This window comes from Squalius cephalus, assembly GCF_949319135.1.
Source record: "Squalius cephalus genome assembly, chromosome: 25".
Classification (NCBI taxonomy): Eukaryota; Metazoa; Chordata; class Actinopteri; order Cypriniformes; family Leuciscidae; genus Squalius; species Squalius cephalus.
This window is the reverse complement of record NC_137146.1, coordinates 10,577,851-10,596,852: the sequence shown is the minus strand read 5'-3', so window position 1 is coordinate 10,596,852 and position 19,002 is coordinate 10,577,851. Positions and strand designations below refer to the sequence as shown.

Below are 19,002 nucleotides of genomic sequence, written 5' to 3'. Positions count from 1 at the left end.
CAACCTGTTGATTCGATAATACTTTGAAGTCTGAACAGTAACCCAGGTATTCCGAGCATGGTAACCAGGTATTACCGACGACACAGATGGGATAGAGGAGATAGAGAAGACTCATCTGTAGATACAACAGGGGTGATAAGTTGTGTAGAACCATCCAGTGATGCTCATAGCTCAGAAAAAGGAAGCAAATTAAACCACTTATAACTGTGTGATGGCATTTCCTTTTTTAGTTTTCTCATCTTCCTTTGGTCCTCATCCTTTCATTCTCTTGGTTTCCATCTTTTAATTTTTTGCTCTTTAGGTAAGATACAAGAAAGAATGATTTTCTTGTTTACTTTTAGTTTGTTTTTCTTATTTACAAAAGTTTTCAAAGTGGAATTTAAAAGTTTAATGGTTTTGAAATAATTCTCTTGTGCTCACAAAGGCTACATTTATTTGATGAAAAATAGTAATATTATGAAATATTTTATTTTAATATATTGTAAAATTTAATTTTTCCCTGTGATGGCAAATCAGATTTTTTTTTTTTCAGAATTCTGCATTTATGAGTCCTTTGTAACATTATTAATGTATTTGCTGTCATTTATGATGAATTTCATGCATCCTTGGTGAATAAAAGTATTTATTTATTTCCCTCCAAAAGAAATCTTAACCTTTTGAATGGAAGAGTATATCTTATTTTAATTTTTATATGTAATATATTTTTTATTTTAGCATATTTTACCAGACCCTATTTTCCTGTCTCTGAAGGAGGCTGAAAAAGAGAGAGAAAGGGTGATGGTGATAACAGTCTATAGTAAGGAGGTGGTGGTAATTCTTCAGGGACAGGTGCTCCTCTGATACTAGGGGTTTATTTAGTGCTCCATCATTAGCAGGGCATTACCCATATTACCCCCTGGCCCCTGCTCTAATAACAGGGGCAGGAAAGGCAGTGTTAGCGGGGGGCAGCTGCATCTGCTGCAGGCTGAGGCCTCACACTGCCCCACCACAGGCAAAAGCACCAGCGCCCCAACTCCTGGGGGCCGCAGTAGCTCTCTGCCAATCAGCTTTTTAAATTGTTTTCTTTCTCTCTATACACAGGGTTGGCTGCTGTGTGAGGATCAGGCCTGCCGGAACCGAACCCGTCGGCTGCCCATTGCGTTCTCGAGGTCTGGACCGATCTGTCCAGCCTGTCTCAGATCCACGCTGAGGCCTGAGGTACTGCACACACATACAGAATCAGTCATTTTGTCCAGATGGTGGTGCTGTGGAGCCTGTGAATGTTCTCCCTGCCTCTGCCCAGGCCTTTTTTCCCTGTCCGTGTAGCTTTTTCCATCCATCCCATCACCCGTATTTCTAACCATTATATATTACCTGACCCGTCTTACCCATATGACATTATGCATTTGCTTCCTACCTCAACAAGCTACTATCCGGCCTCCAGATGGACTTGGCCTTGGACTCATTGCAAAAAGATGTGGGGTGTTTCGCTCTTACTTCATCTTGTGATCACTTCAAGAGCATCTTTACCTGGTTCAAAGACACAGTTTGGGATGTCCCTTCCAAAAATTAGTGTCTATCTTTGTCCCTGTCTATCTTCTTTATCAATTTCATCCAGTACAGACACATCTCTCCCCCCCCCCCCCCCCCCCCCCCAATTCTATCCTCCTTCCCGTGCTTTATTTCTGCCTCTAGTTCTGTGGCGACAGGTTGAAACCCAAAAGGACAATTTCTCTTGTCACCATAGCCACTTAGCTTTCCTCCGCTCTGCCTGGTGAGATGGCAGTTTAAACTGCTGGCTGAATAAAACATTAACTTCCTCACCCCTCTACCATCCCTCTGTCGTTCTGGGCTTTACAGCTCGGCTGACAGCAATGCGTCTCCTCTTGTGTCTCCACGGACACAGAGACATTGACTACCATTGTATCCAGATTAAATGGATGCGTAATAGGCACCCTCGGCTGATTGGCCGGTAATTTGAAGGAGTTGTACACAGGTGCAATTTATAATATTTTCAGTAAATTAAATTTTTTTTCCCCCGCGCTCTCTTTTTCTTTGCACTGGCTCTCTCTCTCCGTTTTTCTTTTTCAGCTGCTTTCCCCTCGCTCAGATCTCTCCAACCACCCCCACCCGCTGTCTCTCTCTCTCTCTCTCCCTCTCCATTTTATTGATGTACGTTCAGGCACCCATTAGGGCTTCCTTTTTTCCCTCTAGTGGAAATTGCAGCATGTTAATTTTCACACAAATTACAGCAATAGCAGGTATCTCTATTTGATACATTATAACAGGAGCAATCAGGGATAATTGAGTGCCTTTCAGATGGTAACCGGCGCATTCACTTCAATTCAAAGCCAGTCCATTTATCGTCTAATCGCTCTTTAAACACTGAATTTCTGGGAACAAAAATTCTTGTCATAATTTTGCTTAAGTGTATTTGGAAATCACAGTCCTTTGAGCAAGGATAATTGAAATCAAATCCCTTTCACGGGAGCTGACATTTCTACATTTCCCCCCAATTGAAATTAATTTCAAAAATTGAGCATGAATATCTTCAAATAGCAGGCAATTATACCTTTCAATGGGGAGAAATTATGTGCACAAAAAGTGGAGACATCAACTGGCGCTTCAGTTAAATGTCTTTGTTTCCCACTGTGTTTGCCTTGTAAAGATTTACATATATTGACTCGTTATGAAACCTTGTGATGCCGATCGCCTTCCTTTTCCAGCTCAGCCCGTTAAAATTAACTCAGATTGGAGCTTTTTTTGTTAAGCCTCATTAAAACTGTTTGGAGATTTTTCTTTTTTCCTGTCCTCTCTTTTGCAGCTGCACAGATCTGTGCGAATTGAAAGTAGCCAATTTCTCTGCTGCTCTGCTCAGCGGACATTATACTCCCTTTACATATAAGCAACGTGATAGTAAGCAGCTAAATCATTTCAATTCCCTGTCTTTAAATGATCCCCATCATAAGTGTGGCCAATGATCTTCTTTGAGTGTCTTTAAACGTAACTACTTAATTTTTACACCCCTTTGGTCATAGTATAAGGCCTCACTCTTGACACCTTTTCTCTGTTCCCCTCCATTCAGCTCTTCCGGCAGGTTGTGTTTGGGCTGTAGCAAAGGTTTGGTGGTACGGCACTGGCTGCCACGTCTCTATCAAGAAGGGGGGATGAGGCGGGGGTCTCAGGAGAGAGGCAATTTCACAGCTGGTTTGCTCCCCAGTCACTCGGGCCGAAAATGCTGCAGATTTGTGGAGAAAATTGAAATGGTGTCAGTACAGGAACAAAGCATTGAGCAGAGCAAAGCTGCATAAGGGAGGGGCCTCTGTTTGCGGGGTGGGGTGGGGGTTAAATTCAATAACGTTTGACGGCGCCTTGGTCACACCCCTTTTGACACCTGTCAGCACAGCTGTGAGGCTCGTCCTGGCCCTGCTTCGCATGTCCATCCACTTATTTCTTGGACTGCGGTTTTAGTCCACGATCTCCTTCGCTGAGCGGAGTACATTCGCGTGCACATGGTGACCTGTCTCTGATTATAGGAGCTCCATTATGGCTGCATTGCTGCATCGACAGGCACTGCTGTTGACCAGCCAGTGCATTATGGGTCAACAGCTGCTGGGCTCATCGGAAGCTGTAGAGGGCAATTAAAAGCCGTTGTGCTGAAGAGAGAGCCCTTGCTAAACTCCTCCGGCATCCACATTGCTCTGATTCTATGGTGACACAGAAAGACTGTGACCCAATAACAGCAATTAACATAAAAGTATAATGGCTAATCAAATTGACAGCAACAGTTGTTCATCAGATCCACACACGCTGCCTTATCAAAACAAACTATTATGAAAGAGGTAATTTCAGAGCTGAACGTCTCTCTCTCTCTCTCTCTCTCTCTCTCTCTCTCTCTCTCTCTCTCTCTCTCTCTCTCTCTCTCTCTCTCTCTCTCTCTCTCTCTCTCTCTCTCTCTCTCTCTCTCTCTCTCTCCAATGTCTTTTATTCTCTCGCTCGACCTGCGCGCCTCTGGCAGTTAGACACATGGCTAACGGTAATTACAGCCGAATTTACAAACCAAACACCGTTTCCTGCTTTTGTCAGGAGAGAAGATGGGGAGTATGCTGGCTGTTTTCAGCCAATCAGACAGTTTCACAGGTTCTGTGACTCCAAACTCTGGGTTTGACTGAGTGTGTGTGTTTGTCTTTGTCTGTGACAGTGGAGAATATATGACAAACACTACCTGTCTCCACAGCTGTAATTAACACAGGTGATTCTCCAGCTTTCGCTGATTGAGTCGTACCAATCTCATTACGCTTCAGCCTTTCATTTTCCCTGGGACAATAACACATAGTACTAAACTACATCAGTATGATTTTATCTAATTGGTTCTCTCTTTTTTTATGTATTGAATATGCAAAGGAATAATCAGCTACTGCAGTGTCAGTAAAGAATTGGTAAAGAGCTTTCAAAATGTTAAAGTGATAGTTTTTTTTTTTTTTTTTAAATAAGCAGTTCTTGAATCTACCACTGAGACAGTAAGACTTTGTCCCAGTTTTTTTTAAAACAATGCCAAAACTGTGGCTGGCTTGCATGGGGGTATTGAATTTAGTCTGTTCTATTAATATTGTTACATTTATTTTATTGTAGCATGTGGTTTGGTTTGTATTTCTTGTGACATCAGAACAATGAAATTTTTTCTTGTTGGAAGTCTGCAAGAAATCAGCCAAGAACCTGAGGAAATGGCTGAATGCAGTTAAATGTTCCCTATGTTATACCTGGAGTAATGATAGCACAGAGTTTAACAGATCAGTTTGTCTGGAACCAGGTGGCGAAAGCCATTGGTTTTGGCCTTCATTTAGTCTGGTGCCTTGACCAGCTTCAGACAAACCTTGTTAACCTTGTTTTCAGTTTCCCAGAAGCATAACCTGGGAGTTTTCTCTTTATGTCATCACCCTATATGTTGTGATAACTGATTTAATCTGTGATTTGTCTTTTTTTCTTCTTCTCATTTTTAGTATTCAGAGAAAGCCCTCTACAACCAACTGAGCTTCTACAGATACATCTTTGACTGGGAATATGCCATCAACAAGGTCCTGTCGTCTGAAGATAAATGTAAGACTAATTAGCCTGAAAATTCACTCCCAAACATTACCTATAAGCACTCGTCCGGCACATATTTCTGGCTCAACGTGCACTTACGCGCACACACACCTCACAGCGGCTGGAGGCGGTCACTAGGTTGGGTTAAGAATCCTCAGCTCCTCAAGTCGACAGCCGTAATTCAGGCGACGGATTCAATCACCGAATGGCGCGGTGCGGAATGCAAAGCGGTCCAATCAGTTGGAAGGAAGAGGGGAGTGAGTGAGAGAGAGCCTCCTCTCATCCCGTAGACCTTCGGTAATAGCGCTGGCTATGTTGATTGAAAACAGTTTTTAGATTTTGGAAAATGATAGGGCGAGTAATTGGAGAGAAGGCTAAAGGATAGCCCTTCATAAATAATGGGACATGGAGCATATGTTTTCAACAGGCCGTTGGAGGATCCAGACCGCTCACGGCCGCTGCTAGCCGAGCCGTGGCTACTTACCCACAATCCTTTTTGATTGATGTCACTTGATTAAAAAGGACCTCTTGGAATAGACTTATACATTTATTTATTTATTTTTACATGTGCCGATGAGGTTCCGAGGCGGGCGCGAGAGCCGTAGATAAATATAATGTGTAATCAATAGATGACCACTCAGAATGTGAAGCAGGCCGAGGAGAGTGTGTATCGGGGGGCGGGGGCCTAACATGATTATAGACTTGGCTTCTTCGCGAAATTTTATTTCTTTACTTTTTCTCGACTTGTTTCTGTGAGTAATTGTGGCCAATCTGTGGCATTCTGTCAGCCACACTGCCCATCACTGCAGCCGGGGCTCTAATTCCTGAAGGAGTGATTTTAACCCTCTAGTCCTGATTTTCACCAGGCGGAATGAGAGGTGACGTTACTACTCCTGTCCTCCTCCTCCTCCTTTTTTTTATTTTCTTCACAATTGTTCTCAGAAACCATTTGTTTATTCCATTTATTATTTGGAATTTTTGGTTTCTAGTTGCATTTAGTGTATCAGATTATAGGATCTTATTTATTATGCTATAACGTCACATATATGTGCAGCTCCACCACGTACACATATATTGTGGGATTAGGGGAGGACATCACACACGGCTTTGAAGTATAGCCTTGAAATGGTTATCTCCCCTCTCACTATAATACTACACATTACTGTATTATAGACCACAGGGTTTACAGGGGTCTAGGGGTGAAATTACAGGGCTGCATGGTTTGTACTTCCTTTTACCTGGTCCAGTTTCTTATTTAGACCCTGGGATGTAACTCTGAGACAGTAAATTCAGAACCCCTATAATGGCAGTGTATTTGCTTACTGTAGGTTTAGCTACAAGAAGCTAGGTGGATAGTTCATGATGAAGCTACGCCTGTAATGCTAGTAGGGTTGTAACGGTATGAGATTTTGACGGAATGATAACCACGATAACCAAAATTTCACAGTATACAATATTAAACAATCAATTATTATTATTAGTGTCATCAGTTAAAATGACCGTTGAAAAAAAAAAGTTTTTTTTTTTTTTGGTTGAACAAAATGCTTTATAACAAACTTGAAACCATTTGTTTTGTTTATTCAGATTTCAGTAATCAAAAACATCTCTAATCAGTTAAATTAAATAATTAATTATGGATTAGATTAACTTATTCTTATTATTAATAATTTATTAAAATTTTTAAGAATAATGGAGTACTTAAATGTATTACATCATGTCTGTACCTGAATACACTACAGTTAGACCTTACTTAATTTTGTAACTTTGTTATACTGTATTTATCTATGCTTGTAATTAGTGTATTTGATCTTAACCCCACTATACATATATACAGTATATCAATATAGACACACACTACCGTACAAAATTTAAGGGTCAGTATGTTTTTGTTGTTGAAAGAAATTAATACTTTTATTCTTTAAGGATGCATTAAAACGATCAAAAGTGACAGTTAAGAATGTTAGAATGTTACAAAAGACCGTTTAGAGTTATACAAAATGCAATTTCAAATAAATTTTGTGCTTTAAAACTTTAAATTCATCAAAAAACAAAACTAAAAAAACATCACGGTTTCCACAAAAATATTGAGCAGCTGTTTTTAACATTAATGATAATGAGAAATGGTTCTTGTGATTGAAGACTGGAGTAATGATGCTGAAAATTCAGCATTTGCCATCACAGGAATAAATAAGATTTTAAAATGTATTCAAATAGAAAACTTATTTTAAACTGTAAAAAATATTTAAAACATTTTTACTGTATTTTTTATCTAATAAATACAGCCTTGGTGGGCATAAGAGACGTCTTTCAAAAATGTTTTAAAATCTTTCCTTCAGGGCAGCCGTAGTTCTTTGTAAAAGAAAAAATCCTAAACACTCAAAATAGCCATCAAAGATAAGAATCTTGGCCCCCGAGAGCCAAAGCAGTGATTTCTAAGATTTTTTACCAAAAAAATTCTCCCAACTGGATATGAATATAAAAGGTTAGATCAGATGTTTTATCAGGCTGTTTTTATGTATTTATTTATTTTTACATGTAGACATCTACATGTATGGCACATAGAAGGCCTTGGGACTGAGAAAACACACTGGGGGTGCAGGCTTTACCTCTTAAGAAAAGTATGGGCCATTTTTATATTTTGCTCAAAGTAATAAAATAAATTATTTTGAAAAAATTATAACATTATTATGAAATGCTCTTAATATTCTGATTAATCATGCTAAATATGGAAAAAAAACTAAACGTCTTAAAGTGCCCCATTATGCTACTTTAAAGTTTCCTAATGTTGTTTTGGAGTCTCCTTCAACAGGTTTACATGCATCAAAGGTCAAAAAACTGTTTAATTCATAATATACATTTGCATATCACCACATTTTTCAATGATTCTCAAACGACTCGTCAAATGAATCAATCTCTCTAAATCCCTCCTCTCCGCGAGCTACTCTGCTCTGATTGGCCAGACAGCTCAGTCTGTTGTGATTGATTTACCGCGTACAGCGTGCGCGTCGAAAACAAAAACGCCCATTGCCATAACAACGTCAGCTGTCCTGAGGCTTCCTACACCGTAAACTAAACACAGTAACAAACAATGACGTCGATTTTACCATATCAATGCGAGCTCGAGTCCGATGATGAAACACTTGAAGAACTAGTTATTCATCCCAAACCTCCATCGCAAGGACGACTCGAGCAGGACACTACTCAGTTTGAGGTACATTATGAGAGGTTGCAACTGCAATTCCTCACATCAGCATTAACAAGTGCATGTCCATCAACAAACCTATTATTTTACTTGTACTAATTTATTTACCAAGTATTTTTGTAATATAATGCGGTGAACACGTGGAAACTGTATCAATAACAGTGCATGTATGCAATGTATACATTAGCCGAGCTCTAAAGTGAATGACTAATGTAACATAAACGTTGGTAAAACAAATCTTGCTCCATGTTTAATCTTTCCTCAAAGTAGTGAGAATGACATCTGCATTAATAGACACAGTTATAGGTAATAGTGGCCCACAAACTGATTAGCAGAAGTATTTCAGTAAGACAGTGATAACGTGAGTTAGCCAGTTAGCAGGAGACCTAAGTTACACAATATAAAACTCATAACTAAGTATTTTGAACACCATCTTTCAAGAGCAAGTGGTTTGTGAATCCTGCATTGAACTCTGAGATTTGAGAAGCAGTCGTCAGTAAAATAAAGGGAACACAGCAAAAGTTTAGGATTATACTGCTGTGATATCGTGGTAAAGATTCATTTTAACCACTGATTCTTCACATGCTCGTCCTTGGGCAGTGAAAAAAAAAACTGGCTTTACCTTCACATTGTAGAGCACAGCATCTTCTCGACATGATGCTATCCAGACCAGTATCCACAGGAATCAGCTGCAGGTTTGAGGTTCAAGTTTGACCTGGTGTCTGTGCGCGCAATAAGTGGGCGGGCAATATGCTAATGTTTCGCATTGACGTCACAACGAAACGGCTTATGACTCGTTTGAAAAACAATTCATTTCAGTGACTCAGAGTCGACTCTTACTTTTGAAAGACAATAACTTTATATATGGTGCACTTTCAGATTTAAAACTTTGCAGGATGTTTTCATTCACTTAGAGCTATGTTACACACTACATGAAAGGTCATTTTCAAAAATCCATAATAGGGGCCCTTCAAGGTGCCGCACGTTAACTTAGTTGACACAAACCTGGTTTAGTTTAAGCTGCAGTCCATAATTTCTGGCACTCTAGTGGTTAATAAACACAACTGCATGCATCTTGCGGAAGAACTTTGTAGCTGGAGCTTCTTTCCCTGTTTATGTATATGACGAGTCACGCAGGTTCTGGGCTACTCCGCAGCGGTGGCGACCCAAACCAGTCTAACATAGTCAGAATATAAACACTTATTATAGGTGTACCATAGTGATTCAGATAAGACAAAACACTTTTTGGAAAAATTAATTCATGATTTATTCATGAATTATAGCTTATTATATACATTTTGAACACAAAAAAGTTACGGACTGCAACTTTAAACAGTCAGTCAAATTGTATTTGCTGCATTCTTGTTTTCTGCAACATTTTAGCAAAAGTAATTATTTTTCTGCTCACCGTGATTCTGCTACTGTTGTTAGAATGACCACGTCATCTGCAGCTCTTGGACACGCATGGAGCGGAAAGGGATTGAATGAGGTGCATTTGGCTCTAGATAAAAATATTAGAGGATGTTGCGCCGAAAGATCATTAGCTTAACCTTGAGCGCTTGTGGTGTGAACCGCTCCGTTGTTGTGACCCGCTACTCACTTTAAACTGTAGAAACAGTAAAATGGCGCAATTATGTGCTGCCATTTGAATACCACTGCTTTATACAATATAGATTGTTTCAAAGCAGCTTTAAGCCTGGAACACACCAAGCCGACGGTCGGCCGTCGGGCAGTTTTTGTGCGTCGGCCGTTTTCTCAGTGTGTTCCACACCGTCGGCAGAAATTCGTCCTCGTCTGCTTTTTTTCCCGGCCGATTCGACATGTTGAATCGGAGTCGGGCCGTCGGTGAAAGAGGGAACTCTGATTGGCTGTTCAGCTTAGTGAATGAGTCCGTGCACGAGAATAATAGCAAAACAGCGAGCAAAGAAGTCAAAACGGAACAGATAGAAGGCTGTTCTAATGTTACGTCATCTTACCTGAATGTTCCTTGGCCAATATTTCAATATTAACACGAGCGGAGTGGAATAAAGAAATTGTTTAGCAGGATTGATATTCAAAACGGCACGCACTGCTTTGTTTACGGTTTGTTTATCTGCAGCCTGCAGCGTCGGTTTCCCTTTTGAATGACGAATATAGATGAATATATCTTCAAAAATAGACAGTTGTCTCATTTACACGCAGGCTGCGGTTCTCTCGGTGTGTTCAAGTGCAGCTTTTTACCCCAACGCGAGGCGACAACACAGTCGGCTTTAATCAGCGCTAGTTCGCCAGCGTCGGCTTGGTGTGTTCCAGGCTTTAGAGTGGTTAACAGGAAAATAATGATTCAATGATGCAAAAAGAGTTAAATCAAACAGATTAAAAGCAGGTTAGTAATGCTGGTCACACATGAGGCATAACATTGAATGGTCAAATGGTAAAATTAAAATAACCATAACATACAGTAAACCACGCAAGGGCTTGAAAGGTTGTGTTTGTGTAGATCTTTGTAGAAGCTTGTAACACTCCACAACCAAAGTGTATTTTCTTCGATGCATTTGCACCGATTACCAGAGCACAGCAAACAAAGGTAGAGGGTTGAGCTGTGGTCTGCCGCTGTTGACTGCGATGGAAATGCTTGGAAGCGATAGTGGAATAAAGTACAGTTCAGAAAACTTTTAGCTGCCCTCTTCACACACACATACACACACGCACGCCTTCTCGTAATTTACCAACCACCTCCTCCTCACACCATGAGACATTTAGTGTCGTATCTGCCAGATTTTCTGTCTGTCTCTGATGACGGAGGAATTGCTTTTAAAGTGGGCATTATGCCAGACCAGCAGCACAATAGAAAAACCAATCTTCCCCCTATTCTGTCTGCTCCGCTGTTATTGTGGAGCTTTAGATAACTGGAGACGCACGTTGCTGGTAGATTGAGCAAGAGAGAGCTGTTTCTGCTGGACTCCAAGGCTGGAGGTTAGAAGTCTCCAGCTGTCTTCGGCCACGGTCGCTGGAAGCAGTGTGAACAATGAGAAGGGCTGAATGAACCTTTTTGGTCAGTCTGGGAAGTTAAGCCCGTAGAGGTGTTAAAATTACATGCTGCCTTGATGGAGTTTGTTAGGACAGACTGCAGTGTTTTGTCTTTGCCAGGGGTGGTGCTGTGGTTTGGGTCTGGTGGGATGCATTGCAGGGCTGTGATGGAGGAGGGCCGTGGTGAATTCATCCCTCTGTTGCTTGATGGTGAAATTGCTGGTCAGTGCTTTATCCATTTGCAGTCTTTTCCTCACTAGATTACCTGATTCCTTCAGAGAGGAAAGACTGATGGAAATTGGCGTCCCAACCCCCATCACACAAATACACACTCTCTCACTTACACACACTCTCTCACTTACACACACGCGCACACGCGCACACACACACGCACACACACACACACACACAGAGCAAGGTAAAGGAAAGAAAGTGCTTTCTCTCGAGTATCTATATCCTTGGAAATCACTAGAGAATGCCCATGACCTGTCCGTTCGCCACAACCCACAATGTCAGATTCACTCCACTGGACACACTCTGACCCCTCCAACTGATTGTTTTCATCTCAGTAATGTTTAAAGTTTGGTTGTTGATAGATCACATCTAAATTTACTCTGTAGTTAATGCAATTACTCTAGCTTTTTTCTTTCTTTCGAAATAGTTTAATCAGTTTTTAATACGTCTTAAAAAAAATACATTTTATTTTATATGATTATATATTTTTATATTATTTATTTCTTCTTGGATATTTTATATTTTAGATATTTATAATTGTAAGCTTTTATTTGATTGTAAAAATATTTTGTGTTTCTGCAGTGGATTTCTAAGTTGTTATATATATATATATATAAATAAATAAATAAATAAATAAAATTACAGAGTTAACGCATGCAATAAACTTTTCCTGTTTAACGCGTAAAAAATATTTAACGCAATTAATGCAGCATCCGTTTTTTCCCCGCCATTCTTTGGCTAGCGGTACAATATATGATCACGTTCTTATTCATGCAAATGGTTTTAAACCATTCAAGCACAATAAAAGTACTACTGGTACTGGTGCGCATCTGTGAAACTCCTGTCTGTGTGCGCACACACTCGTGCGTACAGAAAGCCACTGCAGACAGCGCTTGAATGGACAAAAACAAAAAATGTTGCCTGTTTTGATGAGTATCTTCTTAAATGAGTTAAATGAAGTCTTAAATGAACATAAAGGGTTGTGAGAAAATGGGATGTGCACTGTATAAAAAATTATATGATCAATAAGTTATGACAACATATGTTTTTACATTGCTCACTCCTTTAAAATAGGTTAAGCAATTTCCAACTCTTTTTTTTGTTATACGAGATTCAACTAATTTTTTAAGTCAGAGTTTAATGTAATTTAAGTTGATTGTACTAAAAATTTAAGGCAGCACCTTTTTTTTTATAGTGTCAGATCTGCGTCAGGTGTTAAAGTGGCAGCAGCCTATTAAACCTGCTGCTGTTTGTCATTAAGGATAATCAAAGAAAAAAAGAAAAAGAGAAAATCACTCACTGCTCTTGACCATAGCTCTTGACTGAATAATATTTGTAGATTTAAGTGTTAATCTTTAATTTATAATTTATGTACTGAAGTCTGTGACGCATTTGATAACTTTATTCAATTTTAAGTTCACTTAAATTAAAAGTTATATTTTTTAAAGTTTAATAAATGTTAAAATAGATAGCTTTTAATTATACTGTAATGCTGAATGTCTATAATAAATGGCTAAAATTGAGCGAAAAAATCCATTTCATAGAGACTTCAATAGCAGTATTGGTATCGGTGATACTGGCCATCTTTCGAAAAAAAAAAATGCCATTAAACAAATATTTAAAATATATGCTACTTTCTTTGTTGTTTCTACATTCATTTGGAGATTAAATGTGATATTACAATATAAAAATATATAAAATAAACTTTTTTGTACATTTGGAGTGCTGTCAATACAGAGAACAACGACAAAAATCGGTGTTGCCTACACCGAGTTATTCTATTTTTAAAATTTGCACCCTGTTGACTTCAATGGGGCAAGTACTAAACCTGCTTTTAGCCTCTTAACATCCTTGATGTGTCATTACAAGTGCACAGAAAATGTGAGTGATTCCTTCCGAGTGAACACGGGTGAATCTGACTGCAGTAGATGTAGTCGATTGCCGAGTTCACGCGCGTGATCATAGGTAACTAAACCTATGCGCGTGAACTCGGCAATTGACTACTTTGGACTTCACCCGAAAAACAGGATGTAAACACAGGTATTTGCGCTGGCTTAAATAACATAATTTTTATACATTTCTTTCACATCTACTGCAGTCAAATTCACTCGTGTTCACTCAGAAGGAATCACTCACATTTTCTGTGCACTTGTAATGACACATCAAGGATGTTAAGAGGCTAAAAGCAGGTTTAGTACTTGCCCCATTGAAGTCAACAGGGTGCAAATTTTAAAAATAGAATAACTCGGTGTAGGCAACACCGATTTTTGTCGTTGCTCTCTGTATTGACAGCACTCCAAATTTACAAAAAAATGAGCTCAATGTTAAACATTTTTTTTTGTGTTATCCACAAGCATTTTTGTGTGTATTACATGGAGACATCTGGACTTCTGCTCATATTCAGAATAGCCTTTAGAAATCACACAGGATAAAACGGTTGGGATGTCAAATTTGATAAATGCCTCAAGTAAATTTAAGACTTATATGCATTAAATGTCATTTATTTTTATGATTTTAATAGATGTAATTCATTAACAGCCCTTTAGGGCACCTTATATTTCGGGCTAATTCTACTGGAACATACATCTACAGACCCAGTGGAGTCTCTGGCCTTCCGACAGTAAAAATGAACGTTTGACTCCCATGATCCTCCTGTCCAACCGCCTTCACCGACATTCTTAGTGGCTCCGCCAGTGGATTATATCACACACATGCATTGTGTCTGCACGCAGCATGCGTGGGGTGCTTTTTCTTTGTGTATATCGGCGCGTACGCGTGTGAGAAATGAGACATTTAGAGTCTGATCTACATGTAAACCACAGTCCTCTGCCTGATTGCAGCTACTGAGTTAAATGTGGAGGCAATTTCATGCACGGCAGGAGTCCTTCCATAATAAAACAGTTTTTTCTGCGGTTTCAAAAAAATTAGATATCCCATATCAATGACTTCCAAATCATGTTGAACTCTGATTTCATTCTTTTCATGAAGAGCAATTCATAACGTCTTTTAGGCAAGCCCTTTTGCTCCCGCCGTTCCATTTCCTCCTCTCTCTCCCGCTCTCAACATCCGTCGCTCTCTGTATCTCTTACTCTTTCTAATTCGCTCTCCCTCTCTGCCTTGTCTCCTCTTAAGTGTGGGCAGTGTGATTATGTTCAGGCAGTAATGTAATTTCACTGCATTGATAAAATAGAAATTGTCCTTTATCTGTGTACTGATAGTGCTCAATTTGCAGGCGAGCTCCTCGGCAACCTCTTCAGGGCACGACGCGTGTGCCCTCCCCCATCCCTCCTCCCCCACGCTCTGCCTGCCTTGAGCTGCTGGAAATCCGCGGGTGCGATTGTCAAATCAATTATTCATTCTGTGCAATTACACTCGCACAAAGAACTTTTCTCTGCTCGGAATGATGATTAAATTAAAAGCTATTCCAGCTGCCTGATAACATCTAATAGAATATTCATAAGCAGCCCAAATGGAATGTATGATCCCCATTAACTTCATCATGCTCACTTAATTACATGCTTGTTATTGTATTTACACCTTGTTAGAGCACATGGAAGCTGATACACTCTCTCTCTCTCTCTCTCTCTCTCTCTCTCTCCAGACTATCTTCTCCGTCCTGTCACACCCGCCTTCTTTCTTTTTTCCGCTCTGTATTCCCCTCTTTCTTTTGCTGTCTGCTCACCTCTTTTTCTCACGTCTTCCCTCACTATCTCTTCACATCTTTTCTCCCTCTTAAAAATGCTATTTATTTTAAATGCGACCCCTGCCGGGCCGGGAGGGAACGCGAGGTCTCTGACAACCTCTGTGGCTTTTAGGTTTCTTTTATACATTCTGCACACAGTGATTGAGGGAAAAGAATGAAGAAGAGGAGGGAAAGAGAAAAAAATTATTTTCTCCCACCTTTCAAAAATGATGACATGATTGCTTTCCCTTGATCATGCATCATCATCTTTCTCCAGCCCCCCTTTTTTTCTTTCTTTCCTCTGGTAAATAGTCCCCCTCTCCCTATTCTATGTGCCAGCATTCTGTTTTCTTTCACCATCTCTTTCTTCTGCTGGAGGTAAAAATGCACAAGTGATAATGGTAACTGGCTCTGCAGATGGTGCGTTTGGAATACTATTCCCCTTTTTTGATGTTCAGGTTTGGCCATTTTCCTGCGATTGACCTTTCTCGACTCTGTAACTCTGTTTGTCCTGCACCTGCTAATGGAAATGGACCATCAGCACCAGTTGGGTGCTCAACAACATCTAGGGGCACAGATTCAATCGTCTTTCAAGCATAAACACGTTTTTTTCAATATGAATTTCAGTCCGAGCATTTACATATTCTCAAGGAACATTCATGTAAATGTTCTTCTTGGTTGGATCTCTTCTTCTCAAAGCAAAGACTCGCTTTTAACAAAAGTCTTTGGTTAAAGGCTTTTGATTTAGTCTGTAATTCTCATTCAGTCCCGCTATCCTGCCGGTGACTCCTCTATCGTCTCTATGGTATTGTAGGCCCTCCTGATGGGATAAATGACCTTGGATATCGACCCGATTGCATGACCCCGTGGACCCCTGGCAGAAGAGTCTATTTAGCTTCTGCAGACACCTAGCCCCTCTCGCCAGCGCTCCACCCTCAAACTGTCTGGATTGCTGGTTCCTTATCGATTCTCAAAGACTTTCATTTGAAATGATACTTGATAGACCTCTTGAAGCACATGTCCGTGAGCATAGTTCGATATTATGACTGATATTTTTCTTTTCGAATCAGTTTTGACTCGTTATGGATCCACTCCAGCCCTGTCTGCTGCTGAGTTTTTTATTTTATTTTATTTATTTTTTTATGGCACATAGGTGGGAGAAAATAAAAATCTGGTTAAAATATATTTGTGACCAAATGTATGTTTGGGGACGTGTCACACTTGTAGTGATAATATTTTTACTTTCGAAAGACTGGCTGTACAATACCATGCTAACCATGCAAACTTTAACCATGACCTCATAAAAACACAATTGGAGCTTAAGATATAATATGATTATTAATATTATTATATTTGATGTTGTTATTATTATTCAAAAAGTTTGAACAGTCTGGTGTTTTTTTGTTTTTTTTTTAATGTATTGTTTTGTTCTCTTCTCAGTGAGATTCAAGATTGGCTGGAAAGCAGAAATGGAAGTGTACAAAATGCTGAAGGATGTAACAGACAACCTCCTCGCCACCAGCGGATACTCTGAGGTCAACCTCGCCAAACTTTTCCAGACCTTTATATCCCTCAAGTACTGACCAACTGTCCCAAAGCAGTCCTGGGTAATCAGATATGGCATAATATTTATGCCTTTCTGCCCACCAACAGAAGCCGTACAATGTTATATTTTCATTTTAATTCCTGTCTGTTGTAAATACACCTTGTGATTTTGTAATCTATTCTATTTTCTAGCTCACTTGCTTTACATTTGTAATCCCTGACAGAGTTTTTATGGCTGACGTCTTAGGCGTGAATTAAGGTCAAAGGTGACGAGCTCAGAGTCAATCTGCATGTAATCACCAAACCTTTCCATGTTTGAGCACCTGTCTCTCACTCTAATCTGTGTTCTTGTATCCCATCCAATTTAGCCTTTGTCCAGGTCTAATCGATGATGAATCTGTAGTAAAATGGCCATGATAAGGGGCTAAAGACACTCTCAACACAACCCAGCCCCCCACTCCCCCGTTAGCACCACACACACAGGATTTTTAGAGATAACAATCAGGGGTAATGACAGGCAAGTTCATTGGGGGGGGGGGCTTGTAGCGGTTTGAAGGGGTCTTAGTTCAGTAATGACTTCTCTACCACCCCCTTCATCTTTAACAGCACAGCAATTAGCCAATGATACAGAGGTAGCCAGTGATTTCTGGAGTTTCGAACAATTGAACTCATGTTTCAACTGCTCTCAGCTGGCATGTTGTGAATTTATTGGTTCGCATCGTTCGGTCTGCGCCTGGTAGCTTATGTTGCATGTTTTGAATGTTCATTGCCTATGAATATGTTTAAGGATTCTTAATTGTTTTTGATATGGAAGCACCAATAAAAGCATTTCTTAACACTTTCACATTTCCCTTTTTTCCATCTCTTTGATTATTTTATTTCACTATGCTGCAGGGAGTGATGACATTTACACATTTGAAGAGGGCCAGTTAACTTCTCCAAATGGAAGGCTTCATTTTCAAGACCTGGAGAATGGCAAGCCAAGAGTGTGTGAAAGCGAGATTAGTCCACTTAAATCGAGTCGGTTTTAAGAATGTGGTGCTTCACTCGCTCATTCCATGTGTTTATAATGACAGTTAGACGATGTCTTAAACCATTTCATCAGATGTCAATTTCCATAAATGCCATGCTTGAAAAAATCGCCTTAAACGGCTGCGACTAATGGCACCGACCTTGGAGAGTGCAGCAACACTTAAGAGCTACTTTCTGTCCCCAGCATGACAGACAGCATTGTAGGCCTTTGCTGCCAATGTATTAAACATATATAGGCCTATATATACATTTAGCTTAATGTGTGAGCCAAGCTTGGAATTATACTTAACAGATGCAGGTAGTTCCTGAACGTTATGTCGCACTTTTACAAGATTAAGTCATCATATGAATCTGGGGCTTTCAACAGGACATTCCTTTAACCGTAAACGTGCTTTTGTCGTGCCCGCAGAGGCTGTTTTCAAACTGGGCCACTCAATGCAGACGAGGCTTTGCATTAATTTACCCCACTAAGCTAATAAGAATGATTCGTTTTTGTTATGCTAAGCTTTATTGCCTGTCTTTTTGACCAGAATGGTGGTGTTGAGCAAAGCGGTGGACAAGGTTCTCTTTGATGAGGGAATTAGTGCCCTATTCTTTCTCTATTATTCATGGCATCGCGGAATATGTAAGTACCCGTGGGTGTCAAAAGGAAAGCCGGCCCTATTGCAAAGTGCTCCTCTTGTTTCTCTGAATAGCAGGCTATGAGATGATAAACCGCTTAATACACTGGACTAATTGGATGAGGGTAAAAGAGACGAAGGAATTAAGGCAAACCAAAAGGGGACAGGGTTCCAGTGGCCCGCCATTCAGCCCTTTTCACCGTGATTTCTTACTCTACTGCTCCAATAGGAAACGAGAGGCTCATCAAAGCGCCTTTAGTGCTTTCACCTACCCCCGGTGTCTCGAGCTGTCGGGATGGAAAAGCGTGATTATTCGCTGGTTGTTGAAGCGCAGCCCAGTGAGCTAAAATCAAGGGAATGCATGTGGAATTTTACCATGCATTTATGAACTGTCAGTGTATACTTAATTTGAAATGCTGTAGTTTGTACTGTATATTGGTGGGTCTTTCCACACACACACACACAAAATGCTTTTGTGTTCCTTGTTAACAAGTAAACTATGACTTAAAAAGTTACCATTTTTAACACACACAAAAATCCAGCTTTTTTTCTCCATTAGGATGCTTTTTGCCCAGTCTCCGGTTGTTTCTCCAACTTCTTGTTTAGCTAATATG

At 40.0% G+C, this 19,002-nt stretch overlaps 1 protein-coding gene across 1 annotated transcript in view; it reads left to right on the top strand.

The window, feature by feature from the left end:
* The window catches only part of pola1 (polymerase (DNA directed), alpha 1), a 55,921-nt gene extending 38,342 nt beyond the window's left edge, over positions 1-17,579 (top strand). The window contains exons 35-37 of the mRNA XM_079863554.1: positions 1,081-1,197; positions 4,980-5,076; positions 16,632-17,579. Coding sequence (XP_079719680.1) covers positions 1,081-1,197; positions 4,980-5,076; positions 16,632-16,774 — 357 coding nt within the window. The 3' untranslated portion in view covers positions 16,775-17,579. The remainder of the gene's footprint in view (positions 1-1,080; positions 1,198-4,979; positions 5,077-16,631) is intronic.
* Positions 17,580-19,002: the final 1,423 nt, after the last annotated feature.